Source organism: Triticum aestivum, chromosome 7B, assembly GCF_018294505.1.
Source record: "Triticum aestivum cultivar Chinese Spring chromosome 7B, IWGSC CS RefSeq v2.1, whole genome shotgun sequence".
NCBI lineage: Eukaryota > Viridiplantae > Streptophyta > Magnoliopsida > Poales > Poaceae > Triticum > Triticum aestivum.
Window position 1 is genome coordinate 422,777,748 of NC_057813.1, and position 25,881 is coordinate 422,803,628.

At 45.2% G+C, this 25,881-nt stretch overlaps 2 protein-coding genes and 1 long non-coding RNA gene across 3 annotated transcripts; 1 reads left to right on the forward strand and 2 right to left on the reverse strand.

The window, feature by feature from the left end:
• Positions 1 to 11,019: 11,019 nt before the first annotated feature.
• LOC123161167 (serine/threonine-protein kinase-like protein CCR4) lies at positions 11,020 to 13,962 on the reverse strand. The gene has a single exon (XM_044579010.1). It carries the CDS (start codon positions 13,780 to 13,782, stop codon positions 11,218 to 11,220), a length of 2,565 nt encoding a protein of 854 aa, XP_044434945.1. The 5' UTR covers positions 13,783 to 13,962; the 3' UTR covers positions 11,020 to 11,217.
• A 1,399-nt stretch (positions 13,963 to 15,361) lies between these two features.
• On the reverse strand, positions 15,362 to 25,566 carry LOC123157504 (bromodomain-containing protein 3). Its single transcript, XM_044575798.1, has 8 exons — positions 25,341 to 25,566; positions 24,388 to 25,206; positions 24,200 to 24,277; positions 23,285 to 23,522; positions 22,735 to 22,813; positions 17,219 to 17,351; positions 16,483 to 16,767; positions 15,362 to 16,057 (listed from the first exon to the last, which is right to left on the reverse strand). The coding sequence occupies exons 2-8, from the start codon at positions 25,090 to 25,092 to the stop codon at positions 15,845 to 15,847; spliced, it is 1,731 nt and encodes a 576-aa protein (XP_044431733.1). The 5' UTR covers positions 25,093 to 25,206; positions 25,341 to 25,566; the 3' UTR covers positions 15,362 to 15,844.
• On the forward strand, positions 19,309 to 22,110 carry LOC123157505 (uncharacterized). The gene is made up of 4 exons (XR_006479016.1): positions 19,309 to 19,944; positions 21,029 to 21,140; positions 21,420 to 21,473; positions 21,646 to 22,110. It is a non-coding gene; the product is annotated as an uncharacterized lncRNA (long non-coding RNA).
• Positions 25,567 to 25,881: the final 315 nt, after the last annotated feature.

Below are 25,881 nucleotides of genomic sequence, written 5' to 3' on the forward strand. Positions count from 1 at the left end.
CAAGGTATGTTGTTCCATCTTAGAGAGGCTTTACTCCAAGTCATGAGCTAAAGCAACTCGACAAGATGTGAATACATCAAGATGCTTAAACAAAAAATGGAAACCCCATTTTGAGCTTAAACGATGAGTATGACCTATGATCAAGTGATCTCACTTGACTCCTCAGTCAATATACTCTAACATAGGTGACTCTGTCACCGACCATCTCTAGATGAAGTTCTCTTGTGTTCTTTTCTGTGTTTTTGCATTTGTCTCATGCATATTCGTTTCCCCTTTCAAAAAAACTTCATCTAGATTTCTTTCTGTTTGCCCTGCATTTTCTTCATTCCAATTCATTGCACATCTTTCAGTAAATTCTTTGCAAATCTTTGTGAGATCTTACTAGTCTAGTGAGCTGAGGTGACAAGTGTTTTCTCTGCGATGAACTCGGTTTCACCGTTTAGTTATTTCTGGCCCAACCGAATCCTCTCGGTACGACTGAAACACACCACTCGGTTCCACCGATTTCACAACAGGAAAAACTATTTGCCACATACTCTATGTTTCTTCTGATCCAGCTCCACTCAATGAATCTTGTCCTCTACAAGCATCACATTTTTCTCATTGCTTTGTTCTGTGTCTCAAGGACCAAACCCATTCGAAAAATTCCAGAAGATCCTTCTTGGAAATTGATGTCAAAGGGGGAGAGAGAGAACATCAAAGCTTATCATTTGAAGATAGGGAGAGCATCAAAGCTTATCACCTTCACCTTCTTAAGGGGGAGAGAGACCTTCTAGAGGGAGAGACCCTCAAAAGGAGAGAGAGAGATCTCCAGGGGGAGAGGATACTTAAGTAGAAAGTATTTCTCAAGGATCCCAGATGCTTAGTGTTCAAGAGGAGAGATGTCCACATGCCTTCTTGAGGGGAGAGACATGTTCATATGATCTATTGTGCTTATTTGCATTAGCATGCATTAGCTCTGAACATTAGCTCTGATCATCATTCATATCTTTCAGCTCTGATTTTCTATTCCCTATCTTCTCCCAATATCCCATGTTAGATTCAGGGGGAGCAAGACATCTAAGGGAAAGAGATCATTTAAATTCATTACATATCTTTACTCTTGGCGACATGTCTAATTCATGTGGTACTTAGTACTCACTACCTACATGTCATCCCAGTCTTGGTATTCTCGTGGTTTCTTTTGTTTGTTATGGCTAGTAGATGCATCTGTGTTATCTAACTTTGTTTACGCAGGTTCATTCCATCCTAAGCCAACTCAAGACCACAAGGTAAGTATACGCATCACAATCATGTGTATGAGGAATTCTTGCTGATGTACATATTGTTTGCAAGAAGGACTCATGAGCATGAAGGTATTTTCTCAACATTCTTTGCTCTGCTGCATATGGCCAAGATACATGTAACACATTGCCTGCTCTATCATGTTTTTGCTCTCACATGTTTCTACATTCCATATTCACATGATTGCATGCATGTACGGGGAGCCTATGTTTGTTACATGTCTTTTCAAAGCTTTACTTGCTACTCTTTATATCTTTATCTAAAGCTTTAATGTATGTTGCCATCAATTACCAAAAAGGGGGAGATTGAAAGCACAAGTGCTACCTAGGTGGTTTTGGTAATTAATGTCAACATATCTCTTGTTGGACTAACACTTTATCTAGCATGTTTCAGATGAGTTCAACAATGGAGTGGCATGGACTAAAGGATTTGGGAACTCCTTCAAGATGCTAAGGACAAAGGATTGGATCAAGCTCAAAAGCTCAAGACTTTTCATTTTACATTTTAGTGGTCCAAGATCACATTGAGTCTATAGGAAAAGCCAATACTATCAAGGAGGGATGAGGTGTTGCTTAATGAGCCTCTTGCTTCATGTGCTTTGTGATATGCTCCAAAACCCTCAACTACTTTCCCACATCCACAAATGACCTAAACCCAAAGCCAAAATCGGTCACACCGATTCTTTCTATCCGGCGCCACCGATTCCAAAAGACATAGCCACTGCCACAAACCCTAAGCAAATCGGTCTTACCGATAGGGATCTCGGTCTCACCGAGATGGGATTGTAATCTCTCTGTCTATGTCCATTATCAAAATCGGTCTCATCGAGTTTGAGCAATCGGTACTACCGAGATTACAATGCAAACTCTCTGGAAAACTTATTACCAAAATCGGTCTCACCGAGTTTGAGTAATCGGTCCCACTGAGTTTGCCTGACCAACTCTCTGGAAAGCTTATTACCAAATCGGTCTCACCGAGTTTGTGTAATCGGTCTTACCGAGATTATGTTATGCCCTAACCCTAACCGAATCGGTCTCACTGAGTTGCATTTCGGTCCCACCGAAAACCCTAATGGTCACATTATTTGCTAAATCGGTATGACCGAGTTTAACGATTTGGTCCCACCGAGTTTGGTAGATTGTGTGTAACGGTTAGATTTTGTGTGGAGGCTATATATACCCCTCCACCTCCTCTTCATTCGTGGAGAGAGCCATCAGAACGAACCTACACTTCCAACTTACCATTTCTGAGAGAGAACTACCTACTCATGTGTTGAGGCCAAGATATTCCATTCCTACCATATGAATCTTGATCTCTAGCCTTCCCCAAGTTGCTTTCCACTCAAATCTTCTTTCCACCAGATCCAAAACCTATGAGAGAGAGTTGAGCGTTGGGGAGACTATCATTTGAAGCACAAGAGCAAGGAGTTCATCATCAACGCACCATTTGTTACTTCTTGGAGAGTGGTGTCTCCTAGATTGGCTAGGTGTCACTTTGGGGCCTCCAACAAGATTGTGGAGTTGAACCAAGGAGTTTGTAAGGGCAAGGAGATCACCTACTTCGTGAAGATCTACCGCTAGTGAGGCAAGTCCTTCGTGGGCGACGGCCATGGTGGGATAGACAAGGTTGCTACTTCATGGACCCTTCGTGGGTGGAGCCCTCCGTGGACTCGCGCAGCCGTTACCCTTCGTGGGTTGAAGTCTCCATCAACGTGGATGTACGATAGCACCACCTATCGGAACCACGCCAAAAACATCCGTGTCTCCAATTGTGTTTGAATCCTCCAAACCCTTCCCTTTACTTTCTTGCAAGTTGCATGCTTTACTTCCCGCTACTCATATACTCTTTGCATGCTTGCTTGATATGTATTGTGAATGTTGAAATTGTGCCTAAACTCCACTTAAACTTAAAGAACCTTAAAAATTGCAAGTTTGGTACTTAGTGTCTAATCACCCCCCCTCTAGACACCTCTTCTCAAGGTCCTACAGAGCTCCACAACAAGTCAAGTGGTGCATACAAAGCTTCAAGTGATGCTCCTACAACATCAAGCGACAAGCTAGTATCCAATCAGTAATTAAGCCTAATGGTGAAGAACTTCAAATAATTCTACAAGAATATAAACAAAGAGAGAAGCTCCAACTCAAGGCAATATGAGCAAAGATCATCAAATCGTGACCATAATTGTCGAAGACCCAGACACTACTCCAATGAGTGTATGACACCTCACAAGAAAAGAGAAGACTCACCTAGATGGAAGAGTAGAATAGATGAATCACCTCATAGAGAGAGGAGGAGTAGAGATGATTGTTATGAACGAAGACCTTCTCAAAGAAACAAGGAACCAGAAGGGAAATATAAGTCAACCAAGAGCTACTCTAGAAGAATATATCAAGATCATGTTGGTGAATGGGTTTCCAGCTCCGACTCCGACAACAACTCCGAGAGAAGTTATCACTCCGACTCTGACTATAGTCAAGATGAAGGTGCTGAAAGACTTGCTCTTGTATCCTCCAACTCCCATGATATATTTGACTCACCAAATGAAGGAATTGGAAGATTCTCCATGGCTATACTCCCCAAGGTATCACACCCCGAGTATCTTGATTTGAATAGTGATGAGGATGATTTGCTAGGTGATGATGATTTTCTTGCTGATAAAACTAGTGATGTGAGCTATAATGAACTTTCTAGTAATCATGATAGTTAAGGTGACACGAGTGACAATGCTAAGAAGGAGATTGAGCATCTAACTAAAGAACTAAACACTCTTAATTTAGCTCATGAAACAACTCAAGAAGATCATAGAGAGCTTCAAAAAACTCATGAGAAGCTACACTTCAAGAAGCTAAATTTAGGGCAAGAGCATGAGCTTCTTAAAGCAATCAATGATGATCTTCAAAAGAAGAGTTCTTCTTCAATTGCCAAATATATTCTCTTGTCCACTTTCATGCCACAAGTTAAATCTACTCAAGCTAGTAACAACAATAAGAAAGGTTCTACCTCTAGTAGTAACAATAACAATGTTAAATCCAATATTATTGCTTCTAGTAGTTCTATTGATTCCACTAATGATTCTCTCAGCCAAGTTACACTTGAGCAAGAAAACGATTTATTGAAAGGAATTATAGAAAAAGGTGTCTACAAGAGCCTCGCCAGAAGTAAGCAATTTGAGGAAATTGTGCGTAAGCAAGGAAGGCACCGGAAGAACCAAGGTATTGGTTTTGAACCAAAGTTCAATGCCAATGGAGTTGAGTGGGAATAAGATCAATACCCCAAGATGAGTTTGTTTCTTAACGAGAGAAGTATGATCCCACTTCTTTTGAGGGAAAACAAGCTCAAGATGATCTTCCACCACAAGACCACAAGATAAAAGGCAAGGACAAGCTTCAAGAAGAGATTTACTCACTTGAAGAATCACCTCAAGCTTTGGTCAAGTGGGTTCCAAAGGCCTCATCAAGTGCTACCACAACTCCAAGGATTTCCCATCAAATTGATGTGGGTCCCAAACAAGAAGAACTAGAGAGTTATTGAGGGTGACTCCACCAACAAACTTCACTCATATCCATTCATGGCAAGGACTTGTGCAACCAACTTCAACACCTTGCACTAGTTCATGGAGTCACAAACCCTCTTGTTGGAAAGATAAGGGACAAGGTATTGAAAGTGCAAAAATCCAAGAATTGCTCCCAACTCTTGATGGTCTACATCAACATTGAGCATCCACATCTACTCTATCTACATGAAGTCATCATCAACATAACCCAAGGTTGGTTTATCCCTATTTGGGGGATATCACATCTAGGGGGAGATTTGCTCTAACACTTGAGCTAAAGCAACTCTAACGGTGTGAACACATTAACGCTTTATGTAAAAGTGGCAACCCCACTTGTTCTTAAACGATAAGTATGACCTATGATCAAATGTTCTCATTTTGCTCGTAAGTCAATATATTCATATATAGATGACCTAGTCATTAAAAATTGTGTGATAGATGCTAGAATTGGTTGTGCATGTTTGACACATATTTTATTTGATATTTTATTGTGTGAGCATGTTACATTGCAATTTTTTCTTCATTCGAGGACTTCCATTTGTTGCTTTGATTTTCTTGGTTTTTGGGGCCAAGTGGATGTACATGAATGCCGAAGCACATTGTCTAGCTATCTATTCTTTCTTGTCTCAAATTATCTTCATGCTACATCACAAAATTTGAACAAGTATTTTTCGAACCCTCCGGGTGAGGCGCACTCGGAGTCACTGGTCTGTCAAAGAATGAATTCCAAAACCTTCTAAATGCCTTTCGGTTTGACCAACACACTCCCATTCGGTCTCACCGGAGTCATTTGGATTGATCTGAGTTCTCATCTCGGTGCAACTGATCTGAACCGTCTCAGAGTCACTGATGTGTTCTACTGCTAGCAGTTACACATCTCGGTGCCACTAATTTGTTTCGATCAGAGCCACCAACAGTTGATGGGTATATATATATATATATATATATATATCCCGTGAGCCCGTATGGTTGAAACTTGCTCAAACGTGTCATCCTCGCCCCCACAGCTGCCCTCACCCCAGTCTCCAGAGAGTCATCATTCCAGGGCGCCCTCTCCATTGGATTCCATTGCCATCAATGGAAATCTCTCCCTCCATTGCCATTGTAGAGGATTTGTGCCAAGTTAGTGTAAAATCTAACCCCTTAGTGCCTCTATTTATAATTTAATGCACTAGGGTTTTTGCCATGATTCATGCCACAATTTGCAACCTCTATTCCAAGTTCGAGCGAAGATTTTAGGTTTAAATTTCCACATAATACATCTTGAACCGGCCGATCTGAAAATTTTGTAGTCACTGATCTGGCTTTGTCCATTGCACTAGTGTGTCTTAGTGCCACCAAGTTGTACTGATCGGTGAGACCAAAATGGTGTTTCTGTGAAACTCTAGCATCTCAGAGAGACCAAGCCACATATCAGTCTGGCCGAAACCGTGCCAAGTCTTTGTAAAAGTGCTTCGGTATCACTGAAATGATCAACTCGGTTGATCCGAAATGTCTTCTCTGGAAATCTAAAACTAAGATTTGAAATCAATTTTTTTTAAAACCAGCTGCATATTGTGTGACTCATGGATTCCACCCATACCCGACTACTTCACAAGTCAACCAGCAAGATGTCAGATGTCAGTGACAGCCAGAGCAAATCAGAAGAGCAAAGTGTTGATTTGAGTGCAGGATCTTGTCCATAGGAGATCTACCATGAGAGAGAAAGAAGTTCTCTAGACTTGACCAAAGCAGCTACAAGATCAAGGAAGAAAAAGAAATCCGATGATGAGGATGAAGACTTTGTTGCTGAGGAAGTGACCTCAAAGAAAAAGAAAGGTGTGCTTGCCAGGGAGTATGGCACTGCTGCAAGTACAAGGCTAGCTGCAAGCAAGTCAATGGCCAAGGTAGCAGGCAAGAAGAGGGTGAGAAAAGAGTCTGTCCAAGTGACTTTCAAGCCAACCTCCATGAGAAGAGATGACATGCCAGAGCCAGCAGCTAACCCACCTATAGCCAAGCAGCAAAATCTCATGGTTGATGCTATGAAGACTGCCACCTCCTCCAAGCTCAAGAAGGTTGCTGCAACCAAGTCCAAAGGCAATACCATCAGAAACATTTCTGCAACAGAGAAGAACAAGGCCCCAGTGCCTGAAGCTGATGATGATGAACCTTCAGTTCTAAGTAAGCTAAGACACATATTGCGTGAGCACAATGATACACATCATGTTGCTGAAAACATGAAGGGGAGGAGGGACAAAGGACAGAGAAAGTGGAGAGAGCTACCACTTGGAGAAGTTAGTGTGGAGATCTAAGACTCGGCAAAGATATGGAGAAGCTACTCAAAACTGCAATTCGAGATTATTGAAAGACAAATATGAAGAACATATTTCACATGAATTTGTGTTTTATACACTGCATAGTCTTTGAATATTTTGTTGCAATAGAATGTTGTTTTCAATGGGATACTAGCAATGTGCTCGTGCGTTGCAACAGATCCAAAGTAGAATAATATATGCTCACAAACTTGAAAGAGAAACACACTAGTTTTGGTGTGTACTAGTGGTTGGGGCCCGCCATTGCAGGCTGCTTAAGAGAAAGCTATGCGCACCTCACCATCATGTCAAATTTTTAAAAAAATATTCTCGCGTCACGTGGACATCACAACCATCTTAAAAGGAAAAGGAAAAACCCTAGAAAAACTTCTCTCAAAAAAGTCTCCTTACCATCAAAAAAACTCTAAGAATACTTTCTCACCGTGACCAACCAGCATGCGCCACATGGCGTAGCTGGTTGGCCACCATTCTAGCGCCTCTTAATAGGTTTAATATCTCTAAAAATATGTTAGGTTTCACTCAAAATGTATTTCTCATGGCAGTTTGGATGACGTGAAGGGTGTGTGGTTGGTTTCAAGAGACTAAGGGGTTTCTGTAAATTGAAGCAGAGAGGTGGGGTCTTGTTTGCAAAAATGGCACAACTTACCTCACATGGGTTAGTTGCAGATCTGATTGTCAGAATTGACGAATGGCAGACACACCATCATCACCAAACGAGTCTTTTATAGGAATAGAGAAACTGTGGGGAGTACTACATATTACTCTCTCTCTCTCTCTCTCTCTCTCTCTCTCGAGAACACTTTCAATCTATTCATGAACTGTCAAGGTAGTACAAAGAACACGGGAAGTAAAAAATTACATCTAGGTCTGTAGACCACCTAGCGACGACTACAAGCACTGGAGCAAGCCAAAGGCGCGCCGCCGTCATCAGCCCTCCCTCATCAGTGTCGGGCAAACCTAGTTGTAGTAGACAATCGGGAAGTCGTTGTGCTAAGGCCTCATAGGACCAGCGCACCAGAACGGCAACCGTCGCCGATGAAGAGAAGCATAGATCGAAAGGATCTAGCCTGCAGACACACATACGCAAATGAACGAAGATCGGATCCAAGCAGGTCCATCTAAGACAAATGTCGACCGAATCCCACGAGATCCGCCCGAGACACAGATCCACACGCCCTCTGAAGATGCTAGAAGCACCACCGGGACAGGGGTTGGGCGGGAAGAACCTTATTAAATCTTCAGGGAGTCGCCCCCGCCTCGGTTTTCTGAGCATGCCACAAATCCAAATAAAACTTAAAAAAATACCTAAAAACGGAGCCCTCTCGCCGGCAAGTGCTGAGATCCACCGTGCCTCCACGGTCCTAGGACCATAGGAGATGAAGCGGCCAACGGCGGCGACGGCGAGAGGCCAAGGAAACCCTAGACGAGTTGCCTTACATCTTATACTTGATGCATGCGTGGCTCCAGGTTTAATAATTTGAACGTAGTAATGTGGTTTGTGGGTGTTTGTTTTTTATATTGTGGTTTGTGGGTCTTTGGTGGTACTTTTCGCTATCCATGGTCACATCACATGCAAGATGCAATGCACGTGTGCCTTAATGGTCCATAGTAGCGTGAGAGATGTGGTATATAGTGGAATAATAGGAGTGCGCGCATGCATGTGGTTGCATTGGATGGTTCGTCCGGCCTATCCTATGCATGGTAGCAAAAACTGATGTCGGCCACTTTGCACCGACTTGAACTCACGGTGACGGTGCGGTGCAGCGCCGAGAACCAGGAAGGCAGAAAAGAAGGAAGCAACAGAGAAGCGAGCGGCTTGTACCGGCCGGCCGGAAAGGCTCTTTCACTCATTTGGCAGCTAGCCTAGCAACCGCTCTGAAAACGACCGCAGCAGCAGCATCAGATTCAGAAGAGACGTGAAACTGAAAGAAAGAAAAAAACTCCCGGCCGGCCTGGCATAGGATTCTGAGAAAAGTCCGGCATAGAAAGAAATGTGAATGAAACGAGGTGCTACGCTAATCAACCTACGTAGAGTACGTACGTACGTAGCGAGGAGGGCAAGGGAGGGAGGGACCCAGAAGCTTCCTACTCCTATACCTACTCCTATACGTGTAGTGGCTACTAGTAGTAGTAGTAGTACTCCATCGATCACCCGGCAAAGCAGCCAAGGAGGGAAATTAATTAATTAAAGCAGCTCGGTCGAAAGAGGCCGGCGAGTCGATTGCGATCACTTGTTGCTTGATGCGCACACTAGCCCAGCCACATCAAACACACGTCAAATCCCGCCCCCAGTCCCACCCAGCACCACATCGCATACGCGGCAGCGGCAACTGTATATATTGTGTGACCCTCAGCCAGCCAGTCAGTCAGGCGCGCGCCGACCTCTTTTCCCTTCCCTTCTTGAAAGCCTCCTCTTTTCCCTTCCCTTCTTGAAAGTTGAAACCATTCTTCTTCTATCCTTTGGTTTTTGGCTGGTGTCCAGACTGCAAAAGTACATACAAAAAACAAAACAAAGCGCGTGGAACGAACGGTCCAGGGATATGGTCCGAACAGAAGAGTTCCATTCTCCGAACACAGCTGTGGACCTGCAAATGGCGTGTGTGGAGCTGACCTTCTGGAGCCAGATCCCATTTCAGTTTCAAGGGGTTGACCTTGAAAAATACTTTTATTTACATGCCACACCAACAGCAAGTATAGCTTTCCTCAACAAAAAAAGTATAGCTTTCTTGGTCTCTTCTCTTTGTTTTTTTGGGTGGAAATGGAAATGGAAACGGTCTGCCCACCCTACAACACAGCTAGTCTGGATGGAATCCAGCTTCTCCCTCCCCTCATCCTTGGTGGAGTGGTGGCCACCTTCTTCTCCTCATATTCATATACCCTCTCCATTCATATTGCCTTTCTCAGCAACAACGGAAAATTCATATTGCCTGGTCCATTCCATTGTTGCCTAATAAAATGCCAGTCTAAAGCTCTGTTCGGATTCACTCGGCTCCACGGCTGCGACTCCCGGAGCGGAGGGAGCGGCAGTGGAATCCTACGGAGTGGCTCGGAACCAGCTCCTAGCACGGAGCGGAGTTTTGAAACTGGCGAGATACCGAACAGGCCTTAATTAACCTTGGTCGGTTGGTTGCTGTCTCATGAAATCATCCTACGTACTTATAGGATGTTATGTTTTACTGGTCAAATTACAACTATCGATCCAAAAACTACTACTAGTATGTACTTCATTAGTTTCAAAATAGATGACTCAATTTTATACTAACTTTAGTACAAAATTGAGTCATCTATTTTAGAACGGAGGGAGTATTGTATGTGTCGGTATCTTTGACAGCGGACATACAAAGAGTGGCTAGTAATTCCTCTGGGTTTATTTATTATTTATTTTTCATTGATGTTTTCCTTGTTTGTTTGGTGAGCTACCAGAGACTTCACCAAATTGTACCACTTGTAACAGTTGTTCATCTCATCAAGTTACCTACCAACAGCAACTGTCCTTGAAATGGTCTTTTAAGTTTCGACGTAAGCAACAAGAAAAAACACCTAGCCATTGCTTAGTAATCCATATTCATATTCATGTGGACGTTCAAGTGTTTATACAACAACTACTTGCAAAGAATGAAATGAGAGATAATAAATCAGCTAGGGACATTATTGTACTACTAGTACAAGACGGTAGAGAATCAAATCATGGTAGTATGACTTATAGTTGCATCCATGTACCATGTTTTTATTTTATGTATAAATATAATCAACAGCTGTTTGTTGAGCTTTTAAGTACGTATAGCTCTACCTACAACCTAAAAGTACAAACCCACCACTACTCCGATTTCCCTAATTCTACACAAACATACTCTGTGGTTTCATTTCATCTTCTCGGCGAACCACAAAACGTTAAATTAACCGCCACAATTTACAGCAAACCCATTGATCCATCCATCTATTGCAAAATTATGAGAACTTGTTTCTGATTTCTCTCTGTATTTTTCCTGTAAAATTTTTATGGACAAGAACTAATTCACCCTTCCTACACAGACACCGTAAAAGAAGAAGAGAAAAAAAATCAAATCTTTACATGGTTGAGTAGGACCTGGCATGTCCGACTGCGGCGACCCGGCCCGACCCGAAGCTGAACTCGCGCGTATGGTACGGGCTCCGGTCCTCCGACTCCGATCTCGACCTCGACCGCGACATGTCGGAGCCGCCGTTCCGGGAGCTGCTGTTCCGCCCGCCGCTCGCCGACCGGACCACGCACTCTTCGCACAGCGTCACGGCCCACTCCAGCTCCGCCACCACCTCCGACATCACCGGCCGCCCGCGCCCGCGCGGCCGGACGCACTCGGCGCCGATCTTGGCCACGCGCGCCACCGCCTCCACCTCGTGCCCACGAGGCGCGGGCACCCGGCTGTCGAGGATCTTGTCGATGTGTCCGGCCTCCACGGCCGGCACCGCGAACTCGATCACGTTCCTCGGCGACCCGCTCCCTTCCTGGCTCTGGTCCCGGTGGATCGCCTTCCTTCCGGTCACCAGCTCCAGCAGCACCACGCCGAAGCTGTACACGTCGCTCCGCTCCGTCAGCTCCTGGAGACGGTAGTACTCCGGGTCCATGTACCCCACCGTGCCGGCCGTCCCCGACGTCGTCGTCGGGCTCGCCGACGCCGACGCGCCGCTCACGAGGGAGAGGCCGAAGTCGGAGACTTTCGCCGTCCAGTCGTCGTCGAGCAGGATGTTGGACGGCTTGATGTCGCGGTGGATGATGGGCGGCACGGCGTAGCAATGCAGGTACTCGACGCCGCGGGCGGCGTCCAGCGCCACGCGGAGCCGCGCCTCCCATGACGAGAAGAGCGGGGAGTGGCCGGACCCGGCGTCCTCGCCGTGGAGGTGGTCGTGGAGCGCGCCGTGTGGCATGAACTCGAACACGAGGATGCGCTCGCCGCGCTCCTCGCAGAAGCCCAGGAGGGACACCAGGTTGCGGTGGTTCACGCGGGACAGCAGCCTCAGCTCCGACCGGAACGCCCGCTCCGCGTCGAACCGCCGCCGCCGCCGCGCACCGGTGGACGCGCGCTCGGCGCGCTTGATGGCGACCTCCCGCCCGTCGGGGAGCTTCGCGCGGTACACGGACCCGAAGCTGCCGCTCCCGATCTTGGCCTCCTCAGCGAACGAGTTCGTCAGCCGCGAGAGATCCTTGAGCGTGAACTCCTCGCACCCGAGCGGTCGCGCAGGCTGCGAAGCCGAGCGCTCCCGCGCCGGCATGACCATGATCTCCACGTCGCCGTCGCGGCAGAGCCGCCTGGACGACGACTCCCCGAGCCGGACGGTGGCGTGCGCCTTCTTCTCCGACTTCCTGGACGCCAGCACGTAGAACGCCAGCCCTGCTACGATGATCACCAAGACGCCGGCGCTGGCCACGCCGAGCCCCACGAAGAGCGTCTTCTTCTTCTTCGCATCACCACCCTGGTCACCAAGCCGGGCCGTACTCCCATTGCTGACGACGATCCTGGACGCGTTCAGTGGCTGCTTGCACGGGCTGCACACGGCGAGTTCTTCGCCGCCCGATCCGCCGCCGGTGCCGCAAAGCCTCCCCGAGTCGGGTACGATGTTGCAGGAGCAGTTACTCTTAGGGGCGCAGGCTCCCGGCATGGTGTTGTTGTAGACGAGGTGCCTCCCGTCGAAGCGGCCGTCGTTGCCCCAGCAGACGACGGAGTAGTTGCTCGTCATGACGGCACACACCGTGTCGCCGTCGGCCTCGATGGAGACGAAGGTGGTGTGCGTGTACTCCTCCGGCACCTTCACGCCCCAGCACCTGACCGTGCCGTTCCCGGCGAGTATGCACGTGGTGTTGCGGCCGAGCGCCATGGCCATCATGTCGGCCGGCAGCTCGTCGAGACGGAGCGTGGGGTTCCCGTCGCCCCAGCACACGAGGCCGCCCATCCTGTCCACGGCACAGGCGTGGCGGCGCCCAGCTGCGACCGTCTGGAACGTGACATCAACCCCGTCGGCCGTGAACTGGGGCGTCGACGGCATGGCGCCGCCGTAGCACCTCATGGCGGTGTCGTCGCCTTTCACGATGCCGCAGAGGAAGTCCTGGCCGAGGGCGATGAGGGAGAAGTCGAGGCCCTTGGGCAGGTCGAGGCCGGGCCACTCCCAGCAGGTGGGGTCGTGGTCGTCGGAGAGGCCGCACACGTGCGGGCCGCCGGCGGACATGGAACGGAGCGAGGGGCCCCAGTAGATGCGCCGGCCTACTGGGCGAGACCGCCTGGCCTCCTCCTCCTCGGAGAAGGACCACCAGCGCATGGCGGCGTGGCCGCCGACGGGCGCCATGAGGCCGCAGAGGAAGTCCTTGCCGGCGGCGATGGCGTTGAAGGGGATGTCGGCCGATGGATAGGAGGTGAGGCGGCCGTCGGGCATGGACTTGCACTGGAGCTTGGAGTTGCCGCCGCCATCCTCGTTGACCCTGTCGATGATGAGCGCGCAGACGAGCGTGCTGTTGCGGGTGTGGGAGATGGCGACGGTGGAGAACTGGCGCGGCGACGGCGGCGCGGCGGCCGCGGAGACGGCGAGGAGGAAGGCGATCACGAGGAGGACGGGGAGGGGCGTTGTGCTGGTGGCGAGGCCGGGGCGGCGAGACATTAGCATTGGGAACGAGAGGGAGGAGACGACATGGATGTACGGGTGGAGGGAGCTTTGCGTTTGGTTGGGCTCGCTTGGATTTGATTTCTCGCTTGGTGGCTTGGCTTTCTGTTTCGGGGTTGTAGGTGGGCGGAGGGATGGATCGATGGAGAACGAGTCGAGGACACCGCGTTCGTTCGCCTTCGGTTGGGTTGGGTTGGGTTGGTTTTACTTTTATATTTTAGTCATGCTATACGGAGTAGATTAATTCAGAAATAAGTGTGTGTGATTGTGATGATGGATCGATGATGAGGTGAAGGTGAGGTGAAGGAGGCTGTTTTGGTTTGGTTTGGTAGACTTGACTAGGTCCGTTGAAATTCAAGTGTCAATGCTAGCTTGTGAATTAGTTTCTCCTCCCTCACTTTGCTGCCTGCCTTCTCAGCTAGCTTAGCTATCTAGCTGCTGCTTAGTTCCAAAACCACAATGATTGCCGGATTATCGGTTACTAGGAGGCAGATTAGTGCATAACCACTTAGCAGGGCATCTTTTATTTTTGGGGGGGAATTATCAGGGCATCTCTAACAGCAGAGAAGCCAATACTATTCTCTCTTTTTCCTACACTATTCTCTTGTGCTTTCCGCATTATACTAAAAACTTTTCTTTTTCGCAAAATACACTGAAAACTTGTGGTAGGTTATCACTTGGTGTGTTTTCTAATAATCAGTGGTTGTATTAACCATAAACATGTTCTAGTCAAAATGGCATTGGAAAAAGAAAGGATAAATACAGATGGCATATTGAAGATGGAATCAATCTCTCGGCCATGGACATGGAGAGATCATACTTCCATTCACCAAAAGAACACACAGCAAGAGCAACTGCCATATACTCATAACTCCCGTACAGCAACAAACAAATTATTTTTGTTTTGTTTTAGGGTTTCCAAGCATCTGATTCTGCACTGCGCAGTCCGTGGAAACGACTGAATCTCCCTCGCAAAAAGGACAAGAAAGAAATAAACAAACGACTGAATCTGCCCTCGGAATCAAGAGCCCAGCCCAGTCTGTACAGTCCCTGCAGAATTGCGGCCAAGTCGGAAGAAGTTAGTGGTGGTTTACTGTTTCTAAAACTTTTGACATTTATTCCGTTGACAAAAAAGAAAAACCCATACCGGACGAGGTTTCAATCCAAGTTAAGTGGGCTTGGAAACTTTCCTGCTCTTCTTCAAGCAAAAGGCTGAAAGTTACTAAGTATTGCCTGGGTGATTTGCTGCATATATTTACGTACTTTTGGGGAATGCCCAGTCTTTCCAGAGAACTTGTACACCCCTTTATTTATACTATATAGTATCAAGAAAACAAGTGCTATTATGGAGGACAGAAATACACCAGATCTTCAAGCAAGAAAAAAAGAGCGTGCAAGACGGCAAGGTGTTTACTCCAAAACTCTCTGCTTGCTGGCCAAGGCCAGGCAGGGAGACCTTTATATCAGGAAACACAGCAGAAACCACATAAAAACCGCCACTTGTCCGCATACAATCCTTACTATAGTGTTAAGGCTGCTCCAGGGAGTAGGTGACAGGTTTAGGACAACTGATGAGAGAATGTATAAATCTTCACGCCCAATATTCAATCATGAATCATGTATGCATCCCAATCCCAATCCCAATCCCAATCAAACTTTTTAGTATTTTGTTTTGGGCCTGAGCAAGCAAACTCAAGAAGAGTCAGGTAGCGGTTGGCCGGAAGAATCAGCTCAAAACACTAGTTTAAAAGCCTCCCTTGGGAATGAAATGAATTATAGCCTTGAGGACAACCCTATGCCAGGCCGGCAAGCAATGAGAGAGAGAGATAGAGAGAGAGACACTGACGACATGTGATACTCGCATACAAAAATCAAGTCTACACCAAGAGAATTCTTCCTAGACAGGTATCCTCCAACTAATTCCGTACCCACATCACACCCGAACGAGCCTCATCAGCGTTATTCCAACCAGCTTCCATGTCTTCAGGGAAGAGATTTCCCAAAGTCATGACGCAGCTGCTGCTTGGAGCTTCTCTCACAAGAAACCGCTCATGGGATTTCTTTCCTACCGTTTCATTATTGCTGTCAGGGCGGCGTGTAGGGGGCTCTCCTTTGGTGCCACCAAACGGCGCTGCTGACGGAACAGAGAATGGCGACCCCTGAAAACGGAGCCCTGCTTGCTGGGGAAAAGGCGCGCGCAGACTTGCAAGAATGACTCGTTCTCCTGTTGAATGGGCAAATCTTCCATTTCAACCTCCTGGCCAATTTCGGTCTGTGCCTGCGTTCAGATTACAAAAAGCACAGTTTACAAAACAAAATCTAAAAATATACAGGCATACAGAAATGACTTTTAACCAAATATGGCTGATGCCTATTGATTCGGTTACTAACATCTCATGTGGGTACACTAGAAAAGAGAAACAGCGGAATGTGCACTAATAGAAGAACCGACAAAGCATGTGAGTGGGACAAAAGGCACATTGCAATACAAGTCAATGTTATATTTCCATATATTACTAGTTGCCGGGAACAATTTGATGGTTCAGCTACCAAAGGTAGAAATACAGGCTGAAAAACCAACCACTTAACAAGACAATTATGAACCTTTTTGCCCATGTTGGTCCTGGCAACATTGTCAAATACCGCCACACCATAGACAAAAAGAAGTTGAAATTTCCAGTATACCAGCCTGGCTAAAATTACCTTCTGTTCATGATGTCCAGCTACTGAGTCATCATTAGGCTGAGTGGAAGTATGCTCGTCCTGACTGTTCAGATCTTTATACTCCTCTTCCTTTTCTTCAGAATACTGTCTGGAGACCTCATCTTCATAGTCAGGAGATGGATTATTGAGGGATTTTCCAGGATCTTCCATCCGAGTCTGCGCATCATCTGCTTCCATTGTTGTTTTAAACACATCAATATGGCGTGGTTGCTCCTTACTAGAGGCTGTGTCATGACTGCCAGGATTATTATCATCGAAGTTTACCTAGCGTGCAAAAACTCAAGTTAGTTCAACATTCAAGGTGAAGACGATCCACATAGCTGGTGATACAGATTTACATTCCGAGAATAAGCAAGCCAAGTGTATGAAGTAAAAGCACACCTTCCACTACGACAACTGAATGAATGGTGAGAAAAACTTATGACTATACAGTTATGGAGTTACTTAAACGACACCAGGAACATTTGTGTCCCCGATATGGTGAAGAGTTCTTTAATGTGTACAAACACAGATAACAGAAGCATGTCAATTCTACTGAGCATGGTGTGGTATTACTCAAATATAAAAGGAAGCAACTAGATTAACAGATCCGGTGTACATTACACAACACAACAGCCTCACCTCAAAAGGTAATAGATGAAAAATTCATATATATGCATACAGAACACAAGGAATGCATGACACTGAAACCAAGGATTTAGATGTTGATTCTAACCTCCATGTTGCGCTCTTCAGAAATGTTCACTACAGTGACTTCATTATCAACAGATAAAATTTCATCCCTTTCCTTCTTACGCCGTGTAACTTGACAAACAGCACATGCACAATCATTTTGGTGTCGATCATTCCTGTATTCAAACACACATAAGAATATAGAATAATATCTCCTGCAGTAGCATAGAGAGCCAAAAATTCAGCAGCTGGACATATTGGGATAATGTGCTTTCTGTTTGTTAGGAAGTCCACGTGTTCTGCCTTCCTGTTAAATAGTATTAATCTAACAAAAATAATCAAGGAAAAATATGCGCGCCTGACACATACCCACCATGCCTATGTGTTATATCCAGTCTCACAAACATGACACGGTTAGATAAGCTAACATATGCCCTTACCCCTTAGTGTCCATTGGTGGTAACTCATCACTTAGCTAAGTATTTGAGGGAACAATGGTGCAATGCCCCTCAACTAAAATGTTGCAACACAAACAGAATAGCCACATAGGTAAAAAAAAACTAAAATGTTGCAACACGAACATAGCCACATAGGACAGGAAAGTACTACCTACTCGGTTAGTCCATTCCAAAATACAAACAGAATAGCATAATAGCCCCTACACAATTGTAAGAACTTAAAGGAAGTGTGCATATCTCTGTTATGATCCTAAAAAATTTACACTTATGTTTTAATCCCAAAATAAGCTAATAATAATTTTAAAAAAAGTCAGTATCACCAGTTGATAAAAGTCGAGAGAATTCCTTATTTGACCCTTTCTTAAAATTTGCTTCCCTATTTGGCCCTAAACAAAATGTTCTTCCCTTTTGACACTATTTACAATTTTTCTCCTATATTACATTTCCGTCAAATCTGTTACAATTCCATCTATTTGACCAGTCAGTATTTTCTTCCATGGACCAAACTGCCCCTGTACACTAAACACCAGAGAGAAAAAAAAGGGGAAGAGATGGATCCTTTCTCTCCAATCCCACATGATAGAACTCGCTCCCCCCCGCGCGCGCGCGTTGATGTTCCAAAAGAAGAACAAAGACAGCCTTTCTTGCGATCATTTCCTTAATCACCGCCTAGACCAACTCAAATTCCATCTCACTAGACCAGGCGTGCTCCTGAAGCTGCTGGACGGAACGAAGACGGGTGTGGCGAAGCCGGTGGGCGAGCACCGGACGGTGCTGCTGCAGAGGTGACGGACATCGTCCCAGCGGACATGGACGAGGTGGACCTGTTCCCACGCCACGACCGGAGAGGAGGCTAATGTCAGGATGAGACGACCGGCGGCGGCTACTGCCTCAGTCCAGGCGAACACGTGGTATCCGGCTGCGTGTGGCTGGCTGGCAGCGTTCCCCTGGTCCTCCGCTACCGGCTGTGTGCGTGGTCTCCGCCTGGTCGTGGCCAGCAGGAGGCGTTCTCGTCTGCCGACTGTGCGCTTGGTCTACGGCTAAATATGTGTACTAGTTCCGAACGTGGGCTATTTAGAGGATTTAATAGTGCATAATACTTTTGGAATGTGATGAACAAACCAGTAGGGTACTGATCTTAGATATGGTAGTACATGTTTTACAGACGTTTCCTATGGCTTTTATACAGACAGATAAGTTCAGCTAAGGACCAAATTATTGGAGTGCAACATCTATGAACATCTGTAGAACATCGGTGAACTGATTGCTTCTTTTTTTTGTTTGTGGAACTGATTGTTTGTTTACTTAGATATCCAGTATAGCCGCACAATGCACTAGGGGCAAAAATGGTCTTCTCATCTCACACTTTAACACCATTACTGCCTAAAATGGAAGCAAAAGTTACATTGGGCGTCAAATAGGGAAGAAAAATTTATTTTGGACTAAAAAAATAGGGAAGTCGATGTTAAGGAAAGGCCAAATAAGGAATTCTCTCATAAAAGTCGACAGGACATTAACATGGCCAAATAGGTCTTATCACTACTAGAAACTACGAGTTTACCACTTTACCTAGAGCTTGCGACTCCCCTCAAGGGAAACAAAAGCTATGAACAGTAAGCTCTAGCGAAAGATGATTTTTGGGTGAAAATAAATGAGGAGCAAAACTTTACCTACAGTTTAGTTTGGTCCCTAGGTAATGATGAAGACCACGCAGACACCATGTTGGTTAAAAAATAGGAAGGAGGTTCAGTGATACCACGTGAAAGCTATATTTTGGTGGGCAGCGATTTTTTTTTTGTCATTCCCACGCTAGCAACGCGTGTTTTATTTCGGCCCGCGCTGTTGGGTCCACTAGGCAGTGACTATGGGCCAAAGGAGTTTGACGCTAGTGGACAAAAAGTTTCACCAAGTCTAGGTCTTCCATCTCCGGCCATCTCACTTTCCCCATCTCTCCAGATCCAGCGCCGCCACCGCCGCGCTCCTCTTTCTCTTCCCCCCTTTCGTCACAAATCAAGCACCGCCATTTGTGATTCCGCTGCATGCCAACCTCCTCTCTGAAGGTCGTCGCCCCTCGCCCCTACCCCTTCCTCGCGCACAGAAAGATCTTGGCGCCGGCACACTATAGCCGCGGCAAGGTGAGCCCATGCGGCGATGGGACAAGAGGAAGCATGTGGCTACTCGGTTCCATGGTGTATAGGGAGACTGAGCGACAGTGGTGAGCAGGGACTTGGACTAGCACCGGCGAGCAGGGAACAACAGCGGTGGCACCTGTAAGCACCATCCTCCATTGACAAGCCTCCCTCTATTGAAGGTATACCCATGCTCAATAACTTGCAAGTTGCTGGTAATTACTTTTTGGTTACTGGAACTAATGAATTTTGATGAATCTAGGTACTCATGACATTTGTTTTCTGGATATGTTGCTACATGTTTCCTATCCGAATTAATGTTGATGATTTTTGGTGCGCATAACAGTACATACTCCCTCTGTAAACTAATATAGGACGTTTTGGATCACTATAAGGAGTACATGAACATGAGGAGTGTTCTACTTCCATTATGTCTCCCTGAATCAGGCAGAATTTTTTATCAAGAAACAGAGGGGCAAAAAAATCAGAACGAAAATAAATTACATGCCCAGTGGGTCAAAGCCAATAACCATGTGTACTTCCATATTGCACAAACAGGGATAAAAAAAATGATCTGAATTAATCATCTAGGCAATCAGGTTAACACGTTGGTACTATTTTTCTTTTTCATCCAAAACAGGGCTATGATGTACTGATCTTCCTAAACAGCAGTAGACAAGCATAAGAATCCTAGTACTAATTAACATGCTCAGTGCAAAGATAGTGATAGTGTTGGCAAACAAATCATGAGAATATTGAACAAGATATTTTGTTAGTTCGACAAGTTTAGGTAACATGTTTTGTAGAGCATTTTTAGAATTGCAAATGTCTCATGGCATAATCTCCTGGATTTATCAGAACTACTATGCAGCTCCTATGCTATCAACTACTCACTGAAAGGAATTCAGACAGAAAATAACTATTCACAGCTGCATATTTGGAAAACAATAGCAGTTGCAAGGTGGATGTCGGTATTGGCACACTGGTGCTTACCACTATTTCTTAAGTAGCTCAATACGGCAAGACCAAGTTTGTCATGAGTTTGCCAGAGATATTTTTATATTCATATAAATAATTTGTTAGTTATTTATGGTCTTTTCGAAGAGTCGGTATTCTCTAGATATGTCTTGAATTAATTTCTGCATTTTTTAGTTATGCATGGTCTTCTTCACAAATATTTGAACTTGCATTGGCTCTTGAAGCTTGGGGATCTACGACGACCAATATCTGCGGCTAACGAATAAATTATAAATGACTGTTCTTCAGGGAAGCCCCATGGATAATTTGCTCTTTTCAATGGGTCTAATAGTGTGTTATTACCGGCAAGACATCATTGCACCGTCCTCATCCAAGAACTCCATATTCAATCTCATGTCATGTATGTACTGTTCGTGTCTCAAATCAACTCTGCATTGTTTTTGTTTGTGGCTTGACCATGTAATTTTGATTTGATTTCAATCTCTAGTTATATGCAAGCTTGTGTAGTATCAATTGAAATGAGCTAAGCATGAACCTTAGTTGTATGCGTTCATGAAAAACTGAACCAAGAACCAGAAATCACTTTGTGCCATCAAGCATTTACTGTACTAGCTAGCAAGTCGCTATACATTTGAAGCATGATCGTGTATGTTTTCACATCTGAGCTGTTCTCTTGCAGATTTTGGAAACTAATCAAGAACCGCCAGCTTTGTGTGCGCAGCAACACTCAGATGTAAGTTTTCTGGAACTAACTTCAAATGATACAAACTATGTATGCCTCTAGGGTGTTGATGTTGAAATGCATGCTTCTGTGATGTGCACAGCTTTATGTGTGGTGATCTACACTATTGTGATTATACGCATGCTTCTGTGCAAAGCATGATCATGGATTTCTTTTTATGCAGGGGCTATGTGTAGTGTGGGGAGCGATTAAAGCCTCTTGTCTTATGTCCATATTGCCCAAATTACATTCATTATGCTGCCTATCAGAATATTCAAGTCTTTGAACTAAGTGCTAAACTACCTGCCATCACTAATTTTCATGATCACAATCTCACTTTGGATGCTTCTCCCCATGATTTGGAGCTTGACGCTGCAAAGATGTTTTTTTATCCAGTGCATCTCAAACTTAACTCACTCGCTTGTACCTCTATGGCAGCCAACCTCTTGATCCTTACTTTTCTGGGTCTTGAAGTCTATTGAGCATACATAACATGTTGTTGCAAGTTATTTGCAGTAGCAGATACTTAGCCGGACCAACGATGCTTGTACATGCTGATTTAGGTATTCTGCTAGCTGTAGAAATTTTAGATATAGTGTATTTTCTAAATTCTGGCTTGAAATCGACCATGAGTCTGATGTATGTTAAATTTTGGCTACAGTTTATAAATTGGAATTATGGCTCGGAATTGAATTGTTTGAATTATGGCTGGTATGAATTTAAATTCAAGTTGCATGTTTTTTATATGGCAGATAAAAATACGATGTATCCCTAGGGTATTATTTGAACATATATGATAGGGAACTAGCTATCAAAAGGACCCCACCGTCTTTCCCTAGAGCCAAACATGCTTGTTACTTACAGCTTACGGCTCCAGGTAAAGAAATGGTTCCCTAGAGCTTGACAAGGGCACTCTAGGGAAAGAGCTCTTTACCGACTATTCTTCACCTAAGGTTCTTCACCTAGGGCAAGCTCTAGGTAAAGCCTTTACCTATGATTTTTTTGCCTTTTACCTAGGATATATGGCTCTAGGTAAAATCATAGTTTCTAGTAGTGTATAGATGCTATCCTGCTCAAATCATTTTGCAAAGTACAATATGTTACTTAGTTCATTTGAATCTCACTACTTCAATGTTCTAAACTTCTAGTCGATATGATTTCTGAAGAGCACGGCCCACAGCACATAAGACATGATATCATATGATAGTCTAGCCTCTAGTAGAATAGATAAAGAAAACTTGTAGGTGGCCGCAAGACAACATTAACTACGTACCCTGGGCGACGCCGTTTTTGCTTAGACTTGCTTTTTGAACTAACTTTGGTATCCTCATCACCAGTGTTGTAATTGCCACCTAAAATTTTGGGAAATACTGATCATATATATGAACATGTATTCTATCAGGTAAAGAAAACTATATACAGCTAAATAAATGATCATGCAGTGTACAACATTGCTAAACTTCTAATACAATGAAATGCGGAAGCCTGGAAGGGAGGTGGTATAACAGCATTGCTATATATTAGAAGTCATTTTTTTCACTTATTATGTTATGCAATACATAAGTGCAATAACGGGAAAAAATCACTATGTCAAATAACTTATCGGTAAATTCGTAAATACTGATGGTATAAGTGACTTGATAATAATGATGTCTTATAGTATAGAAAATGTTTCCTTTGTTCCTTGGTATGGACTCATTTGCGGTACATATATATTACTACGTGAAACAGGAACTACTGAAAAGAACTCATATGCAAGTTAAATGTTAGATAAAAGTATTAACTAAGGACAAGTTCGGAGCTATCATCTGTTCAATACTTACCATTTTCCTGCACATCAGAATACAAGCCTGCTGCCAGCCAATTTTTCATGAAGGCCTTCTTTACCCGTTTCATAAGCTCTATTATGTAATCACCTTTACTGTTATACTTGGTACAGTTATCCCATATAAACTGAACGTCCTTATAGACATCCTCTGAGTTCATATATTTGCTTCCATGTTCTAAATCTTGACATATTGTGCCAAAATCCATAGGAGTGTCGATAACATCAAGATAATCCTACACAATTTGCAAGTGTGAGGGCAATAAAAAAATCACATGCAAATAAAGTGAATTATTTTCCATAAGAAACTGATTTAGGAGCTTGCATGCATATAATTAGTTTCTTAGGTAGTTAGGACAATGGTCACAAGACATGCAGCTACAGAAGTCTGTCTGAGACACTGCTGAGCAAGTGGCCTGCATTTGTAATAACTGTTCTTATTCTCAGTATGTTCAAGAAAAACAAATACACTGGGTTCAGAACTTGATCTTGTAAGCAACGAAAGCTTGACTAGGTTTTAGACGAATAATCTAGGCAGAGCTTTCACGTATGCCATAGATTAATAGCCCTATCATAACCATCAGTTTTATTTACTCGACCATAGATTTAAAGATGGGGCAGCAACCCACTTAAAAATAGAGTTAACCCAGAAAAATTGCAGAAAAAAAATGAGGGCATGGGAAATGGAAACATGCATACTCATAACAAGTAGATATCTGAACCAATTCAGTGGAAGTGATCGATACTACACCACTGAAGACATTTTGTGGAAGTGACTATACGACACCGATACTTATGAGGGGCTGAGTCAACTAAGTGTTTAAGATCTTTTAGAAGGAATATATTTATGTGTGAAGCCTACCAAAGTTCCAGGTGATTTGAAAAGAAAGAAGCAGCACCACAAAATACTCACAGGTATTCCCAAAGCAATAGGATCAACTGGGGTGTTAAATGGCTCAGCTGCGTCGACCTTCATAACCTTCTTAATAGCCTGAAAGCAAAAGAGAATTTCAGTAAAGGTTTCATGTATTTCAGGTCTTTACCATGTGATATTTGGAGAATCAAAAGAAGCCATGTAAAGTTGAGCCAAATTGTACTCACTTCAAGTGCAGCAGCTAACTCTTTCTCATCGCGCTGAGATTCCAGGGTAGACTGCTTTATCTCCGACCCTTGTGAGTTCTTTGGCTCCGATGCACTCTCACTTTCCTCGGTTCCTAAAACAGTTTCCTGCTTACTTGGAAGAGGTTCATGTACTTCATCAACTTCCCTGTCCTGGGTGTTATCTTGTACTGAAGAAGATAACCCCGCGGACACGATCTTTATGATTCCTGCTTTCTTTGCCACCTTGTCCTTATCAGAACCACTCAACTCCGTCTCCTGCCTATCAGTTGTCTGGCCAGTTGACGATGCAGCGATACCTTTTTCGGCAGTAACTTCAGGGGCAGCAGTCTGAGATTTACCAGCATCGGCGGGTGCCTGTGCTACCGACGAACTATTGTTGAGCTCCGACGCCTTGGAGGTTTTGAACTTCAGCTTCACACGACCGTATACCGCCCCCACCTTGGGCTTGGCGTACGGTATATCAGCGGCGGGATGAGCCGGAGCTGGGGCAGGGACGGTCGGCTTCTCCGGTTCAGGAGGAGGAGATGGTTCAGGCACTGCCGGAGTGGACCTCGAGACTGGCGCATTCTCCGCTGGGATGTTCTCTTCGGTGCTTGGGCTGGACGGAGATGCCGACGAAGAGTCTCCCCCGGTGGTATTCGAAGAACTCTTCTTGCCCGGCGTGCTGCCGCGCTTGCGCTTCATCTTATCCGTCTCTTGCTAGCACCCCAAGATAAAATTCTTGGAAATAAGCCGCTCCCGCACCTGCGCGCCGCGCCCTGAGGGGATCGATCTCGCGCCGGAGTGAATTAGGAGGACCTAATCGGAGCAGCCATGAATGGACGGATGGATGGGTTAGATTACTACGGGCACCGGGCATCCAAGAAAACCCGGCAACGGAGAGAGAGAGGAGGCCCGCTGCCGCAGCGAAGAGAGAAGCTAGGGTTCCTTACCGGCAGAAGAAGGGTCGATCCACGGCAGTGCGGTACCAGTGGGGCTGGCTTGTTGCGTCCTGTTGGCGCCACGAACTTGTGAGGAACAAAAGACCGGGAACTGGGAGGCGACGAATTTGGGGGAGGGATCGGGGAAGAAGAGGGGTAGGCTGGAAGAGGAGGAAGAAGAAGAGGATTAGAAATCTCAGGAGCCTTTGTGGGTTTGTCGACTGGGCTGCGTGTCTTTAAAATAGTTCATGTGGGCCGGGCTGATTCTTATGGCGCTGCCGGGCTGGCTAAGGTTGTTCATGTCATACCCAAGATCTCAAAAAAAAAAAAATTGTGAGCGGCACAGAAGAAAAGCTCCAAGTACCCTAGGCGATTAGGGTTTTGACCTACTCTGCCGGGATGCGATCGGCGTTGAGTATTTACTACCGGCAGCTGCGGTGTACCCCTGCTCCATGCGCTTGCGCGGACTCTCGGGTTGATACCTTGGAGTTCTGCTCCAGAATAGGAATGAAGTCACGTAACTCATTTGTTGTTTTTTTGTTGGGATCGGCCA